This window comes from Staurois parvus, unplaced genomic scaffold (genome assembly GCF_062004578.1).
Source record: "Staurois parvus isolate SC_StPar_1 unplaced genomic scaffold, SC_StPar_1.0 ptg000267l, whole genome shotgun sequence".
Taxonomy (NCBI): Eukaryota; Metazoa; Chordata; class Amphibia; order Anura; family Ranidae; genus Staurois; species Staurois parvus.
In genome coordinates this window covers 6,534,299-6,551,123 of record NW_028318063.1, presented here as the reverse complement: position 1 = coordinate 6,551,123, position 16,825 = coordinate 6,534,299, and the positions used below count along the sequence as shown (strand labels likewise).

At 46.2% G+C, this 16,825-nt stretch overlaps 1 protein-coding gene and 1 pseudogene across 1 annotated transcript in view; both read left to right on the top strand.

Moving 5' to 3' along the window:
- The window catches only part of ZFYVE26 (zinc finger FYVE-type containing 26), a gene marked incomplete at its 5' end in the record, with an annotated part of 362,313 nt that extends 345,868 nt beyond the window's left edge, over window positions 1-16,445 (top strand). Inside the window, one exon of the mRNA XM_089681435.1 lies at window positions 14,334-16,445. Coding sequence (XP_089537561.1) covers window positions 14,334-14,543 — 210 coding nt within the window. The remainder of the gene's footprint in view (window positions 1-14,333) is intronic.
- LOC149459265 (uncharacterized) lies at window positions 559-1,944 on the top strand (annotated as a pseudogene).
- Window positions 16,446-16,825: the final 380 nt, after the last annotated feature.

Sequence of the window (16,825 nt, the reverse complement as noted above, 5' to 3'; positions counted from 1 at the left end):
GGGCTGTAATTTTGCATCTCACAATCCACCTAATCTCTTCGAGTTATTTGTAAACCTAAATAGGTTTATTAGAAACTTGACAGTAAAAAGATATTTTGCACTAAAATGAGAGACTAATCCTGTAGTGGAGAGTCCAGTGGCTGAGATGTCGCCGGCAAATAATCTAGATGACTCTATATTGTAAATATTAGAAGAACTGTATATAGAAGGGTTGTGAGGAAATCATGATATGGAGGTCCCATTAGATAGTGGGCTTTTATCAGCCATCAATCAGGAGGTGGTACACACAAAGTTCAAGCCCCAATCTACTTTTTTTCCCCATTAGGCAAAAGGAAATTTCATCCTTACATTCTACTAAATGGTCCTCAAAGAGTTCAGGAAGGTGTGAGACCCTAATGACCCCAGGAGCCCCAGGAAACATAGAGGGTCCCCCGGGCCAGCCAAATATAGCTGGGATTGACAGCCTGACTAGTAATCTTGGAATCTATATAGACCACTTTCTGCAAGAGATAGTAGTCAATTCACACTACATGTGAAAAAGGACTTGCTGCAGTGTGCTACCCAGAGCAGTGGGGATATGCAGGTGAAAACCCAGCCTGCAGCAAGGTCAAGGACTGAAAAAGACTAGGGGTGACCAAAACAGTCTGTTTGCCAGGTTCCTTAGTGACAGGTGCTGCAGAGTTGCCCAGGGAAACTTCCCAGGAGTCCGCAGTTGCGGAGCAGAGGGTTTCCGAGGTCCGCTGTGGAGCTGCCCAAGTGGTGTGTAAAAGGCATAGACCACCCACAAGATCTAAAGATGATGCTGTTGAAATATGTACTGATGTTGGTGATGTGTTCATTAACAGTGATGAAAGGGAGATATCTCTCTTAGCAACCAGAGGCAGAGCCACAGGGTTGTCCATGGAAGTCTCCAAGGGTCTCCATGTGTTGGAATCAGAGATTGGCCAGGACAGCACTGAAACTGCCCTGCTGGGACAGAAGGAGTCTTCCCCATGCTATAAGAATGTGTGGGAGCAGTCCATTCACCCTATGTGTAACCTGGTTGGTATGGGGTTAAGTCAGCATGCCAAAGCTGAAAGTATAAAACTGTGTGTAGCACTAGCGCCACCAAAGTAAGCAGGCCAAAATGGTGTGTTGCAGCCTACCTCAATTGATTCATTTTCTCAGTGTGATATGAGTAAAAACATGTCACAATGGGATGTATGTAGAACTGACAAAGGCACTGTTTCTCTGCAGAGTCCCAGGTGCTTCCTAGAGCAGGTGATGTGGTGCTGCGGAGCACCCATGATGGAAGCACAATGGATTGGGACAGTTGGGCCAAACAATTGATAGCCATGCTGGACAAAGCTATGGTATGCCACAAGGGTGTGGGCACAACAACTGCTGTGCAAGACAGGGAGATCGCAGAGCAGCTGGTGGTTGAGGACATAGTGTCCCCAGCTAAGGTTGTTTCTCTGGCGTCAGAAGGACCGGATAGGATAAGGGCAAATGTATGGCAGATGTGTTGTCCGCAGTCCACCAGCTGAATAATGTCAAGTATCAAGATGACCAGGCAACTAATATTGACTTGAAGAGGCAAATTGTTGAGTTAGAGGGGATGACTAAGAGACATGCATCTGACAGTGCTCTGGGGGAGCACCAGGCTGTGATGGCAAGTACCTTCAGTGAGGTGGAGATCTCTGCAAATGTCTCAAGCTGCAGTGGATGAGCCCCTCCACATCCCCGACAAGGAAAAGGTCCAGAAAGAGGTCACATATTTAGACGTGAAATGTATAGAAATGTCAGAAACTTTTAGACCTGCTAGAGTTGGTACAAAAGCAATTGCTATACACTTGGGTGTCTCCACCACAGTTGGATAAGGTGGTATTGCGGGGTACCAGTAGGGGGAGCCAGGTAGGAAAGAAGGTAATCCACTTACATGGCAAGCAGCTTGTATGGAGATGACAATCTCCATACAAGCTGCTTGCCATGTAAGTGGATTACCTTCTTTCCTTGTTTGGATATCTGCTGCCTATTTACAAATAAAGCGGTAATACACTATGAGGATTGTGTTAATCTCCTCATTTATGAGCATATGAGCGGTGGTGACATCGGAGGAGAGTGTTTTCCGTTTACCTACTGGTCTGGAGGAATTTTGTCCCTGTTCATGTGATGCCAATCTATCAAAAGAGTCCCTGTATTGGAGGAATCTGAGGTGATCTACAGTATGCTTTGTGGCCCTGTAGGGTCATAGAGTGGAGGTGAGAGGCCATTGCAGCAAGACTGCCCGGGATCACGTTTTAAGTGTGCTGTGATTCACCTGCACCCCTGTAGATTTATGAACTATGGACACTTTATCCTGCACTTAACCACTGTTATTAGCCTATTAAGGGCCACTGTTTTCTGCTTATCCCTAGGTGGATTTGGGTCATGTAAATACCTATATATACTATCTGGTTATGTACTCCATTTAGGTATTAGTTTTTTGTTTTTTTAGCGCTGCATCAACTTTTATATTTTAACAGGGATTTTGGCCCACTCCTCCACACAGATCTCCTCTAGATCTGTCAGGTTTCAGGGCTGTTGCTGAGCAACACGGAGTTTCAGCTCCCTCCAAAGATGTTCTATTGGATTTAGGTCTGGAGCCTGGCTAGGCTACTCCAGAACCTTGATATGCTTCTTACGGTTGGTTATCCTGACTGTGTGCTTCGGGTCGTTGTCATGTTGGAAGACCCAGCCACGACCCATCTTCAATGCTCTGACTGAGGGAAGGAGGTTGTTGCTCAAAATCTCACAATAAATGGCCCCATTCATCCTCTCCTTAATACAGTGCAGTCGCCCTGTCCCCTTCGCAGAAAAGCACCCCCATGCTTCACATGATGTTACCACCCCCATGCTTCACAGTAGGGATGGTGTTCTTGGGATGCAACTCATCCTTCTTCTTTTTCCTCCAAACACGACGAGTGAAGTTTAGACAAAAAGGTCTACTTTGGTCTCATCTGACCACATGACTTTCTCCCATGCCTCCTCTGGATCATCCAGATGGTCATTGGCAAACTTCAGATGGGCCTGGGCATGTGAAGACTTGACCAGGGGAACCTTCCGTGCAATGCATGATTTGAAACCAAGACGGCGTAGTGTTCTACCGACAGTGACCTTTGAAACTGTGGTCCCAGCTCTCTTCATGTCATTGACCAGCTCCTCCCTTGTAGTTCTGGGCTGATTCCTCACTTTTCTTATCATCAGTGATACCCCACGAGGTGAGATCTTGCATGGAGCCCCAGTCCGAAGGAGATTGACAGTCTTCTTTAGCCTCTTCCATTTTCTAACAATTGCTCCAACAGTTGATCTATTTTCACCAAGCTGCTTGGCAATTGCCCCGTAGCCCTTTCCAGCCTTGTGGAGGTCCACAATTTTGTCTCTGGTGTCTTTTGACAGCTCTTTGGTCTTGCCCATGGTAGTAGTTGGCGTCTGACTGACTGTGGGTGGACAGGTGTCTTTAAAGAGCTCAGACAGGTGCTACTAAGTTAGAATACTGAGTGGAGTAGAGGTGAACTTTTTAAATGCACAGTAACAAGTCTTTGAGAGCCAGAATTCTTGTTGTTTCTTAGGTGTTCAAATACTTATGTTCAGCAGTGCAAGACAAATAAATTCTTTAAAAATCATACAATGTGATTTTCTGAATTAATTTTTTTTTTTAATTCTGTCTCTCAGAGTGGGAATGCACCTACAATGTGAATTTCAGACCCCTCCATGATTTCTAAGTGGGAGAACTTGCAAAAACGCCGGGTGTTCAAATACTTCTGTTCCTCACTGTAGACAGCTTCCTTGTCCAGCACTGGCCATTCCTGCTATGGAACCGGAAATTACATCGCATGGTACTGTAAGTGTAAGGGACCGCCTGGCGGTACCACTAGCACTCCACTGAATAGGCGTCCCCAGCGCACGGAGTCTAAGTCCCAGGGTGCTTGTTCACCAGGGCCCCTGATGGTGGGGATGGACTTGGAGCCCCCTGAGACCAGGTCGTGGCTACTGGGTGCGTCCGTCAGTGGTAGTGGTATGCGCCAAGGGCTCCCACGGGGAAGAGTCTGATATGAGGAGGTCAGCAGACCCCACTGCACGGGATGGATGGATGGATGGATGAGCAAGGTCAGACGGGCCGGGTCGGTAACAGAGAGGACGGCAAGGTACAAGGCAGCGGGCATAGAATAGTCGGGTCACACGCCAGGTCAGCAACAGCAGGTCAAATCCAATAGGGGGCATTCAGGAGAGAGGTCAGGCAAAGCAAGGGTCTGGGCAGGAGAAATACAGCAAGGTCAGGTACAATCCGGGTCAGCAACTTACAATACACAGGTTCACGGATACAGGTAAGACCAGAAGGCACTCAATGACAGCTCAGGGTCGTTTAAATATCCCGCCCTGCGCTGCCATTGGTGCCCATGCCCTGCGCATGCGCAAACTCGAACGCCGCGGCCGGCCCGGACCCAGTGCTCAAGTCCCTGCACAGGGCGGCACACTGCGCCTGCGCCGGGACCATCGCGGCGGGGATCGAGGGGATCCCTGACATTGCCCCCCCCCCTACGGGCAACCTCCGGATGCCCACCCGATCTCTCCACCACGGGTGATCGCGAAAGAACCTCTGGACAAGTCTAGGTGCATGGACATTCTGGGCTGGTTCCCAGGAATTGTCCTCAGGGCCATAGCCCTTCCATTTGATTAGGAATTGGGCCTGGCCCCCCCTCCTTCGGCACTTCAGGATTGATTCCACCTCAAATTCCTCTTCACCCTCGGCCGTTATGGCTTCCGGGGGTCTAGATTCTCGGTCAGGGAAGGCATCTGGGATTACTGGCTTCAGCAGGGACACATGGAAGACTGGGTGGATTTTGAGTGTGTCAGGAAGGACGAGTTCGTAGGCCGCTTCGTTGACCATCCGTTTAATGCAGAAGGGGCCTATAAACTTGGGTCCCAATTTCTTTGACGGACAAAGCATCTTTAAATTGAACGTCGCTAGCCAAACCTTCTCCCCAGGCCGCAACACAAGATCTCCCCTCCGTTTCCTGTTGAATGCCTTCCTGTAGTCTTCCTGGGCCCGACTGATGGCCTCTTGAAGCTTCTTATTGTTCGTGGAGAAAAACGTTACTACGTCTTGCGATGCTGGTACTGGGCATTCCGGGACCAAATCCGGGAGGAAGACAGGGTGAAAACCATAGTTGGCAAAGAACGGGGACTGGCCCGTCGCTGAGTGACGGGCATTGTTGTATGCGAATTCCGCTAGGGGGAGAAGTGGCATCCAGTCATCTTGAGTAAATGAAGTGTAGCATCTCAAGTATTGCTCCAGGGTCTGATTGGTCCTTTCGGTTTGACCGTTAGTTTGAGGGTGGAACGCAGAGGAAAGGGACAATTTGATGTCCAGGGCCTTGCACAGTGCCCTCCAAAATCTCGACGTGAACTGGACCCCTCGGTCTGAGACAATGTCTTCGGGGACCCCATGCAGCCTTACTACCTCACGAATGAAAACTCGCGCAGTCTCGGCTGCCGAGGGGGTTTTCTTCAACGGGATGAAGTGGGCCATCTTGGACAAGCGGTCTACGACCACCAGGATTGCCGTGTGGTCTAGTGATGGCGGAAGCTCGACTATAAAGTCCAACATTATCTTTTGCCAAGGCCGTTCAGGAATCGGTAAGGGTCGCAGCAGACCCCAAACTTTGTTTCTGGAAGGCTTATTCTTTTGGCAGGTGATACAGGACCTTACATAGCCCTTACAATCTTTAGCCATGTCCGGCCACCAGAAGGAGCGTCGGAGAAGTTCCAGGGTCTTTTCTGGGCCAAAGTGCCCCGCCATCAGGTGGTCATGGCAATGGCCCAAGACCAGGGTTCGGGCTTCCTCCGGCACCACAATCCGATCTTCCCTCCATAGGAGTCCCCCCTTGTTCTGGAGGAGCCCTCCGGCTGGGGTAGAGACGGTTGTGGATGCCTCCATTATCTTGGAACGAAGGTCCGACTGAAGGGCCAAGAAGTTTCCCGAGGACAAGATGGTGTCGGGTACTGGGGTCTCCTTGGCGTCCTCGTACATACGTGATAACGCATCTGGCTTAGTGTTCTTTGATCCAGGCCGGTACGTAATGTGGAAGTTGAATCTAGAAAAGAATAGTGCCCATCTTGCCTGTCGCGGGCGTAGACGCTTGGCGGTTCTCAGATATTCTAGGTTTTTGTGATCAGTAAAAATTAAGATGGGGTGCACAGCACCTTCCAGCAGGTACCTCCATTCCTCTAATGCCGTTTTGATTGCCAGTAGCTCTCGATCACCGATATCATAATTCTTCTCTGCTGGGGTAAGCTTCCGTGAGAAGAAAGCTACAGGATGGAGCAATTCTTTGGTGCCCTTCCACTGGGAGAGAATGGAACCTACCGCATTCTCCGATGCATCCACTTCCAGGATGTAGGGCAGGGCGGCGTCTGGGTGACCCAAAATGGGTGCCGAGGTGAACAACTTCTTCAAGGCTTCAAAAGCTTCCTGAGCTTCAGGTGTCCATCTGAACCGGGTTCCCAGCTTGGTTAGCTGAGTAATGGGGGAGACCAGACCCGAGAAGTTCTTGATGAACTTTCGGTAAAAATTTGCAAAACCAATAAATCGTTGGACGCCTTTCCTGTCCGTGGGTTCAGGCCAATCTAGTATTGCAGCGACTTTCTGGGGATCCATCGCGACCCCCGCGGTGGAGATGATCAGGCCCAAGAAAGTAATGCTGGATTGTTCGAAACAACATTTCTCTGCCTTGGCGTACAACCCATGCTGCCGTAATCGCCCCAATACCCTTGCTACATGTATTCTGTGTTCCCCCAAGGAAGGGGAGAAAATCAAAATGTCGTCTAGATAGACGATAACAAAGACGTCCAGGAAGTCCCTAAAAATATCATTCACAAAGTGTTGAAACGTGGCCGGGGCATTACACAACCCGAACGGCATGACCAAGTATTCAAAATGGCCGAAGCGGGTGCGGAAGGCCGTCTTCCACTCGTCCCCCTCCCTTATGCGAACCAAGTTGTATGCTCCCCTCAAATCCAGCTTTGTAAAAACCACTGCTGTTTTTAAACTTTGGAATAATTCTGGTACTAACGGCAGTGGGTAACGGTTCTTTATCGTGACCCTGTTCAACTCCCTGTAATCGATACACGGCCTCAAGGTTTTGTCCTTTTTTTCAACAAAGAAAATTCCCGCCCCCGCCGGTGAAGTGGAGGGGCGGATGAACCCCTTCTGGAGGCTGTCCTCGATATATTCCTTCAGGGCTCCCAATTCGAGCTCCGAAAGGGGGAAGATTCGCCCAAAAGGAATTTCTGAACCGGGTAACAGGTCAACGGGACAGTCATAAGGGCGGTGGGGGGGTAGAGTATCAGCTCCCCGCTTGCTGAACACATCTAGAAACTCATGGTAGGCTGCCGGGATTACCTGTTTTAATTCAGCTTCCCCCTCAGAGCACAGGAGGATTTGGGGGACCCCCAGGCCCGAAGTGCGGCAGTATACCCGACAGTATGGAGAAGGGAACGAAATTACTCCGGTCTCCCAGTCAATTTGGGGGTTATGGGCCCGTAACCATGGGAGCCCCAAAATGACTGGGAAGAGGGGTGAAGCTATAGCATCCAGGCGGAGCAGTTCCTGGTGCTGGCCGTCAATGACAGTGGCGATGGAGGGGGTTTCCTGGTTCACCACCCCTGATTTTATCCGGGAACCGTCAGCCAAATAAATATTGAACCCCTTCTGTTTCAATTGGAGAGGAATACCCTGCTGGTGAGCAAAATTAATGTCCAGGAAGCAGCTGCATGCCCCCGAATCAACTATGGCCGATACTTCCACGGTCCTTTCCGGAAGCTGAAAGGAAAGGGGCACCACTAAGTATTGGGATGGACTAACATTGCCAATGGACAAGGAAGAAGAGGTGCACTTACTCAGTTTCTGCGGGCAGGATCGTACCATATGACCAGCTTCGCCACAGTAGAGGCACAGGTTCTGGGATCGTCTGCGCTGATGTTCCTCTGGAGATAGTTTAGGCCGCGCCAGGCCGAGTTGCATAGGTTCAGGGATATCTCCAGGTGGCCGGTTCTGGATGTTTGGCCTAGGTGCTTGACTGGGCCCTTGAAATGGCCCCCAGGGATTTCCATGACCCTGGCCGGACCTCTCAAACCTGCGTTCCCGCAGTCTACGGTCAATCTTAATAGTCAGTGCAATTAAGTCCTCTAGAGTCTCAGGCACCTCCACCCGGGCGAGCTCATCTTTCAGGCCTTCTGATAGGCCTATACGGAACTGATGCAGGAGAGCAAACTCGTTCCAACGTGTGTCCCCCATCCAGCGCCTAAATTCAGACGCGTACTCCTCCGCCGCTCGGCGGCCTTGCCGGAGCGTGTACAAAGTAGCTTCAGCAGAAGCTGCCCGCTGTGGGTCATCGTATAGGATGGCCATTGCGTCAAAAAAAAAGTCAACAGAGCTAAGGTGAGGGTCATTTTTTCCCCGCAGTCGGTGGGCCCAGTCTTGGGGTTCACCCTGCAGGAGGGAGATGACGAACCCCACCTTCACGGATTCAGTCACAAAGGTTCGTGGTTGCAACTCAAAATAGAGGAGACAGGACTCACGGAATGACCTGAAGCGTGTGCGGTCCCCATGAAACCGTTCCGGTAGGGGTACTCGGGGTTCGGCCGCCGGGAGTGGGGCGGATGCCCCAGAAACCGGTACAGGGGCTGCTACGGCCGGAGGTGCGGGGACCGCGGCCTGTGGGGCAGAAACGGATATAGTGCAGGTCTGGAAGTGATTCTCAATCTGCTGACATCTGTCCTGTAGGGCCGATACGGCCTGCGTCAAGTTAGACAGGTGCCTGCAGATCTCCTCAAGCGGCGAGGGCCCTCCTCTAGACTCAGTCATGGCCTTCTGGTACTGTAAGGGACCGCCTGGCGGTACCACTAGCACTCCACTGAATAGGCGTCCCCAGCGCACGGAGTCTAAGTCCCAGGGTGCTTGTTCACCAGGGCCCCTGATGGTGGGGATGGACTTGGAGCCCCCTGAGACCAGGTCGTGGCTACTGGGTGCGTCCGTCAGTGGTAGTGGTATGCGCCAAGGGCTCCCACGGGGAAGAGTCTGATATGAGGAGGTCAGCAGACCCCACTGCACGGGATGGATGGATGAGCAAGGTCAGACGGGCCGGGTCGGTAACAGAGAGGACGGCAAGGTACAAGGCAGCGGGCATAGAATAGTCGGGTCACACGCCAGGTCAGCAACAGCAGGTCAAATCCAATAGGGGGCATTCAGGAGAGAGGTCAAGCAAAGCAAGGGTCTGGGCAGGAGAAATACAGCAAGGTCAGGTACAATCCGGGTCAGCAACTTACAATACACAGGTTCACGGATACAGGATACAGGTAAGACCAGAAGGCACTCAATGACAGCTCAGGGTCGTTTAAATATCCCGCCCTACGCTGCCATTGGTGCCCAGCGGGCGGCCGCGGCTTCTACTGCGCATGCGCGAACTCGAACGCCGCGGCCGGCCCGGACCCAGTGCTCGAGTCCCTGCACAGGGCGGCACACTGCGCCTGCGCCGGGACCATCGCGGCGGGGATCGAGGGGATCCCTGACAGTAAGTGGTTGCTGGAATGTATTTCCGGTTCGGACTTCGGGTTGGGCAGATGGCGTGCGTTCCATGCCATTCTGCTGGTGCATTCGGCTGTCCTTCCTACACCACTTTTCTTCTATCTAGCCATGCTGTCTCTTAAGCCTAAAATATAGCTCTGGTGAACACCTGTAGGAACCTGCAATTTAATAACACAGTCACTGTGAGTATTCCCATACATACACATACAGATTTTTTAAGGCGATACAGTATTATAGCAATAATAACTATTGATCCACCCCCTGCTGTGAAGAAGGAGCTTCTGGTTATCATGTCTAGGTCACTAGGGGTATAATGGGATGGAAGGATCCTGTTCTTTTGGCTTTGAGGAAGGAGGTTGCTCTCGAAATGCATCAGCCTTGCCTTGATCCCTAGACAGCACCTCTCAGGCATTTAGGGTACTCTAGGTTCTGCTGCACATTGCACTAACTGGCTGCAACTTGATATGCGCTTTTGTCACATATTGTTTGTGAGTATGGATTTATTTATATTTTGATAAATGTTTTTTGGGCTAATGCGCTAGGCTGGTGCGCTCTTTTGCTTTTACAGTCATATTTGGACTACGCCTTCGTTTGTGAGAGCAGCAAGGCCAATCTATTGGTCCATATATACATGGAGACTTTTACATAGGAACACCAGTCCTCCACACTCATGCGCAGGATATTTTTTGGCAATTTTCATAGAGTTCAATATTGAGTTGGCCCACCCTTTGCAGCTATAACAACTTAAACTCTTCTGTCTACAAGGTTTAGGAGTGTGTCTATGGGAATGTTTGACCATTCTTTCAGAAGCGCATTTCTGAGGTCAGGCACGCACTGATGTTGGACGAGAAGGCCTGGCTTGCAGTCTCTGCTCTAATTCATCCCAAAGGTGTTCTATTGGGTTGAGGTGAGGACTCTGCAGGCCAGTCAAGTTCCTCCACTCAAACTCACTCATCCATGTCTTTGTGCACTAGAGCTCAGTCGTGTTGGAACAGAAAGGGGCCATCCCCAAACTCTTCCCACAGAGTTGGGAGCTTGAAATTGTCAAAAATGTCTTGGTATGCTGACGCCTTAAGAGTTCCCTACACTGAAACTAAGGGGCCAAGCCCAACCCCTGAAAAAAAACCCCACACAATAATCCCTCCTCCACCAAATTTTACATTTGGCACAATGCAGTCAGGCAAGTACCGTTCTCCTGGCAACCACCAAACCCAGACACATCCATCGGATTGCCAGACAGAGAAGCATGATTCGTCACTCAAGAAAATGTCTCCACTGCTGTAGAGTCCAGCGGCAGCGTGCTTTACACCACTGCATCTGACGCTTTGCATTGCACTTGGTGATGTAAGGCTTGGATGCAGCTGCTTGGCCATGGAAGAAACCCATTCCATGAAGCTTTCTACACACTGTTGTTGTGCTAATCTGAAGGCCACACAATGTTTGGACGTCTTTTGCTATTGACTCTGCAGACAGTTGGTGACTTCTGCGCACTGTGCGCTTCAGCCTGCGCTGACCCTGTTCTGTCATTTTACGTAGTCTACCACTTCATGGCTCAGTTGCTGTTGTTCCCAGTTGCTTCCACTTATATAATATAATTAAAATACCACTAACTAGTAGCAAGGAAATGTCACTAATGGACTTATTGTACAGGTGACAACCTATCACAGTACCACGCTTGAATTCATTAAGCTCTTGAGAGCAACCCATTCTTTCACAAATGTTTGTAGAAGCAGTCTGCATGCCTAGGTGCTTGATTTTATACAGCTGTGGCCATGGAGGTGATTGGAGGCGTGTCCCAATTCTTTTGTGTGTTTGTGTGTGTGTCTCTATTTTTTTTGTACTCTATATCTATGGAGGGCTGTCACACAAAGGCTGGACACAATAAAGATACTGTTTATGCTTTTTTTTTTACGTTCACAAAAAGTGACAAGGATGCTGGGTTTCTGTCAAGATGACAGTTACGTTATTTGCTTAGCCCCTGTTCACATATACAGTTGTGTTCACAATAATAGCAGCGTGTTGAAAAAAGTGAATGAAGCTCAAAACCCTTCTAATAGCTTTCATTTCCATACACACAAATGTATTGGGAACACTACACATTCTATTCCAAATCAAAACATGAAGAAAAATATATCAAATTTGTGTTGTTCCTCTAAAAAAAAATTGAAGAAAAGTGAATATTAGACTGTTCAAAAAAATAGCAGTGTTTGCATTCTTCTTTACAAACTCAAACATTCACTATATAAACTGAAAAATGTTTGAAGATTTTGCTTTCCTTTGAATCACTTAATTAATATTTAGTTGTATGACCACTGTTTCTGAGAACTGCTGTACATCTGTGTTGCATGGAGTCAACCAACTTCTGGCACCTGTGAACAGGTATTCCAGCCCAGAATGATTGAACTACATTCCACAGTTCTTCTCTATTTCTTGGTTTTGCCTCAGAAACTGCATTTTTGATGTCACCCCACAAGTTTTCTATTGGATTAAGATCCGGGGATTGGGCTGGCCACTCCATAACGTCAATCTTGTTGGTCTGGAACCAAGATGTTGCATGTTTACTGGTGTGTTTGGGGTCGTTGTCTTGTTGGAACACCCATTTCAAGGGCATAAGGCAGCATGACCTCTTCAAGTATTCTGATGTATTCAAACTGATCCATGATCCCTGGTATGCGATAAATAGGCACAACACCGTAGTATAAGAAACATCCCCATATCGTGATGCTTGCGCAACCATGCTTCACTGTCTTCACAGTGTACTGTGGCTTGAATTCAATGTTTGGGGGTCGTCTGATAAACTGTCTCTGGCCACTAGACCCAAAAAGAACAATCTTACTTTCATCAGTCCACAAAATGTTGCGCCATTTCTCTTTAGGGCAGTCAATGTGCTCTTTGGCAAATTGTAACCTCTTCAGCACGTCTTTTTTTCAACAAAGGGACTTTGCAGGTGCTTCTTGCAGATAGCTTGGCTTCACATAGGCATCTTCTAATTGTAACAGTACTCACAGGTAACTTTGATCTTCCGGGAGCTGATTGTTGGCTGAGTCCTTGCCATTTTGGCTATTCTTCTATCCATTCGAATGGTAGTTTTTCGCTTTCTTCCACGTCTTTCAGGTTTTGGTTGCCATTTTAAAGCATTTGCGATCATTTTAGCTGAGCAGCCTTTCATTTTCTGCACTTCTTTATATCTTTCCCCTCTCCAATCAACTTTTTATCAAGGTACGCTGTTCTTCCGAACAATGTCTGGAACAACCCATTTTCCTCAGAATTTCAGAGAGAAATGCACTGTAACCAGCATGTACAACATTTGCTGCCTTCCTTCCTTAAATAAGGGCAATAATTGCCACCTGTTTTTCAAAGAATGAATGACCTCACTAATAGAACTCCACACTGCTATTATTTTGAACATGTGATTTCAATTAGTGATTCAATTACACAGAATCAGCAGCATGCATGTCATGACTGTTGGGTCTGTTGGATTTCTATTACTCTACTACACCTGCTAGTAAATTATTTGCCATGTAGAAATATAATTTCTACCAAAAACAGTGATTGATCAGGTTAGTGATGTCTGACTGCTATTATTTTGAACACAACTGTATGTGAATTGGATGCGTTTTGAACCACATCCAATTTGCATGACATGTGAACCACACCTGCTTTCTATGGAGCCGGTTCATATATGTGCAGGCTGGTTGCAGTGTGATTTTAAAAAGAGTCGGGTACGATTTTCAGTCTGGTTTAGATGCAATTTCAATGTCATACACTTTAAAAATGTGCATCTGAACCACTGAACAAATCTGCACCGGAATCCTTTTACAAATCACACTGAAACCGGCCCCGTACATATGTGAACCCCGGGCTCAGATTTCATACCCAGCTGGCCGGTTTGGCAGGCACTGGCCAAATTCCAACCTGTGTGCAACCCCCCCCCCCCCCTTCATTCCAGGTTCAACAGAAGCTGATTATTAGATCATGGTCCTGCTGGAAAACCTCCTTAGATCAAGGAGCAATGATCAATGTGTTCTGACAACATCAGAATACAATAGCACAGCAGGGGATTCCTGCATCCACTTTGCTTGTGTGAATGCGGGAATCCATTAGTTTGTTTTTTTTTTTTATTTATTGTTCAGCCTGCTGGTTGAACAAACATAAATACATTCCTGTGCCCAGCTTAAAACTGTTCATACATGGATCAGTTTTTCTTGATCAGCCAGAAGGCTGATCAAAAAAACGCAATCATTTCCTGCATTCAAACACGCAAGGTGAATGGAGGATCCTCCCTGCTATCAGAATACATTAATCAACACTGCAGCAAATTGGCTGCAGGCACTGATTGAATGAAAATTTTCTAACATTCCCCTTTAAGAGAAGTTGATCATTAGATAAATGAATCAACATTTTAGCCAGTCTTTGATGAACAGGCTGAGTTTTTATCCTTCTATGGCCAGCCTAAAAAATAAAAACTATAGCAGTCATCACATTCAAGGACTAGTAATCTGCAATTATATTACATTTTTGTTTTTGGATTTAGCTATGCTTTAACAAGTAAACATTCTTTCCTTGTTTATTAACTTATACCTAATGTTACTAATGTGCATTACTACTGATGTGTAGTGTAATTCTAGCACACTGTTAGATATGAGGTATAATGCAGCTAAAGCGCTTGATTCATGTACTTGTTTTGTTAAAAAAATCTTCATGTAATTACTTTACTGTTTCTTAGATTAAGGCTTTCTTGGCCTGTCGTATGATGAGATCTGCCTACTTAACTGCAGTTAAACAAGAACAAGAAAAAGCTATTCAGCTGGTACAGGAGGTTTGGCAAGTGGCACACAATTTGCATGACAACGTGGTCCAAGGAATCTGCTCCAAGTGGCTTGTTGAACACCCCCCACTTTCAAAAGAAGGGCAGTATCACACATCATGTAAATAAATCTGTTCATATAGCAGAACTGCTGATTTTTTTTTTTTTGTTAATTCCACTTTTTATGATGTTCACGACGCTCAATATTGACAATAGAAATTATCAGAATCTGTAATAATCGTTATAGAGAAATATTTTTTGTGGTTTCAAAACAGACGGATGCTTAGCTTTATTCTTTATGAGCAAGAAATAACTGTTTGTGAATTTCTATTCCAGAAGCTATGGTTTTCTATTCTGCAAACCTGCAGAGCAATTTTCAAATTAACAACCGTATATTTGCAAAGATGTGAATATTTAGTAGAAAAAGGCTGTTTGTTTCCAAGAGTGTTTTTTTTTTTTCCAACTAGTCAAATCGCTGTTAATCCTAGCTTGTTTGGATTGCTCTTTATAAAACTAGTGGCTACTCAACAAATTTCTACCTCAGAGTATCCATAGATTACAAACTTTTATACTAACCTTTTATATTATTTGTACAAGCTACATGTGAATGTAGGCATTTTATTTTTTGATCACATACTTTTTTTTTTTTTTATTGAGAAAAATGCAAACACCAAGTTTTCTACATTTACTGCATAGTAAACCAAAAACGGAAAAGACGCCAAGAAACGAAAAATAATTTCTCAGAAAAAAACAGGTCCAACCACAATAACAAATGTAAACAATGGCAATACAGATGAATTCAAGCAGAACTAAGCTCTCAATCAGCATTGACTATTTCTAATCCCTATGATGCTAGCAGTGAATGGATAGGGAGGTATATGACATTTACTTGTTTTTTTTCACTTCAGTTGCTTTCTGGCCCAGACCAAAATTATGTCATGCATCCCAGGAGTCTTCATAGCAAATGTTTTCTTTCATTGGGAGGAAGGGCTTTCTCAGCTAAGCACACCCTCCTGCCTGTCTACTTGAGCTAAGGACAGATGGATTCCAAGAAGTAACTGTAACTTGAATCATCTGCCCTTACTCAAGATGGCTACAGCTAGAAATGCAACCGGGTGTTTTTAAAAGTGATTTCTCAACACAATAAGACATGGATGAATGGGCGATTTTGCTTTAAATATGGAAAATGAATAAAGTAGTGTTTTAGTTTGTGGTGCTTGTGGCACAGTTTAGTTCCACTTTAAGACTACAACTGAAAATAGGTAATTTTAATCCAGGATAAATTCTTACAGTAGATTTATGTCTTATCAGGCATACATTAGTCCATCTATCTCAATAAATGTCTATTTCAAGTAGGTCTTTATCCTTAAAAGGAAGAGGAAGATGCAAATTAAATTTTTTTATGTAAAGGATAAGTTCACCTTTAAAAGCATGTTGCGTGTTACACCCATATTTAAAGTGCAACATGTAACATGCTCCTACGCACCCCGCCTCAAACCACCAGAGTTTCCCTCTCTGTGACAGTGGAGGGGGATCTTCTCCCCACACCTGCTGTCACATTTTGAAAATGGAGCGGCTGTGCAGTTCTCTACCACATCAATTATTTACTGGAATCTGTGAATTAATAAACTGCAAGTCCTGTCCACAACAGTGGCAGACACTCATAATATCAATGAACTGCATGCATGCTGATTAGTTCGCTCGTCATTCATTCATACTGCCTACAGCTCAGGAACAGTCTGCCCATACAGAGGTATGGGCAGAGAGATCTAGGGAGTGTGTGCAGAAACCTCACAATGTATCCACGATCCATCGTGGGTGCAAAGCTCTGCAGACTCCAGTGAAACAATTAATAAATGCACATATTTTTCCTGAAAAAATGTGCATTTATTTGTTTCACAAAGGTGAACTTAGCCTTTAAGAAAGCTTGGATATTGTGATCTGTGTTCAAAAAGTCTCTATATAAGAGTGTTGCAGTAGTATACTATTTGTGTGAAACAATGGCACTAGGAATAAAGGTATTTAAACATTCTCAATGTCTTTGTGTGTTTTGTGTACTTTAAGTTCTTGAGATTCAATATTGTGTAATGTGAGCAAAAATATGTATGTGCAATAACAAATGAGTGTTGTTGCACATGAATCACGCAGGGTTTTTGTACGTTATCGAGTAGGTGAAAGGATGGCTCCTCAGTGTGTGACACCAACTGGAAGCATGATAATAAACAATAGTCTAACAATAATCCCCTTCAAAAAGGTAAAACTTTCACCCTTGAAAGTATAAATCACAAAAACCTTTTCTTTACAAATACAACACAAACAAAACCCTTTTCCACACCCAATATGCAATAAATAACTAAAATTAGTCCAAAAAAGTCCACAACACAAATAGTCCAAAATTTCAGTATTCCATC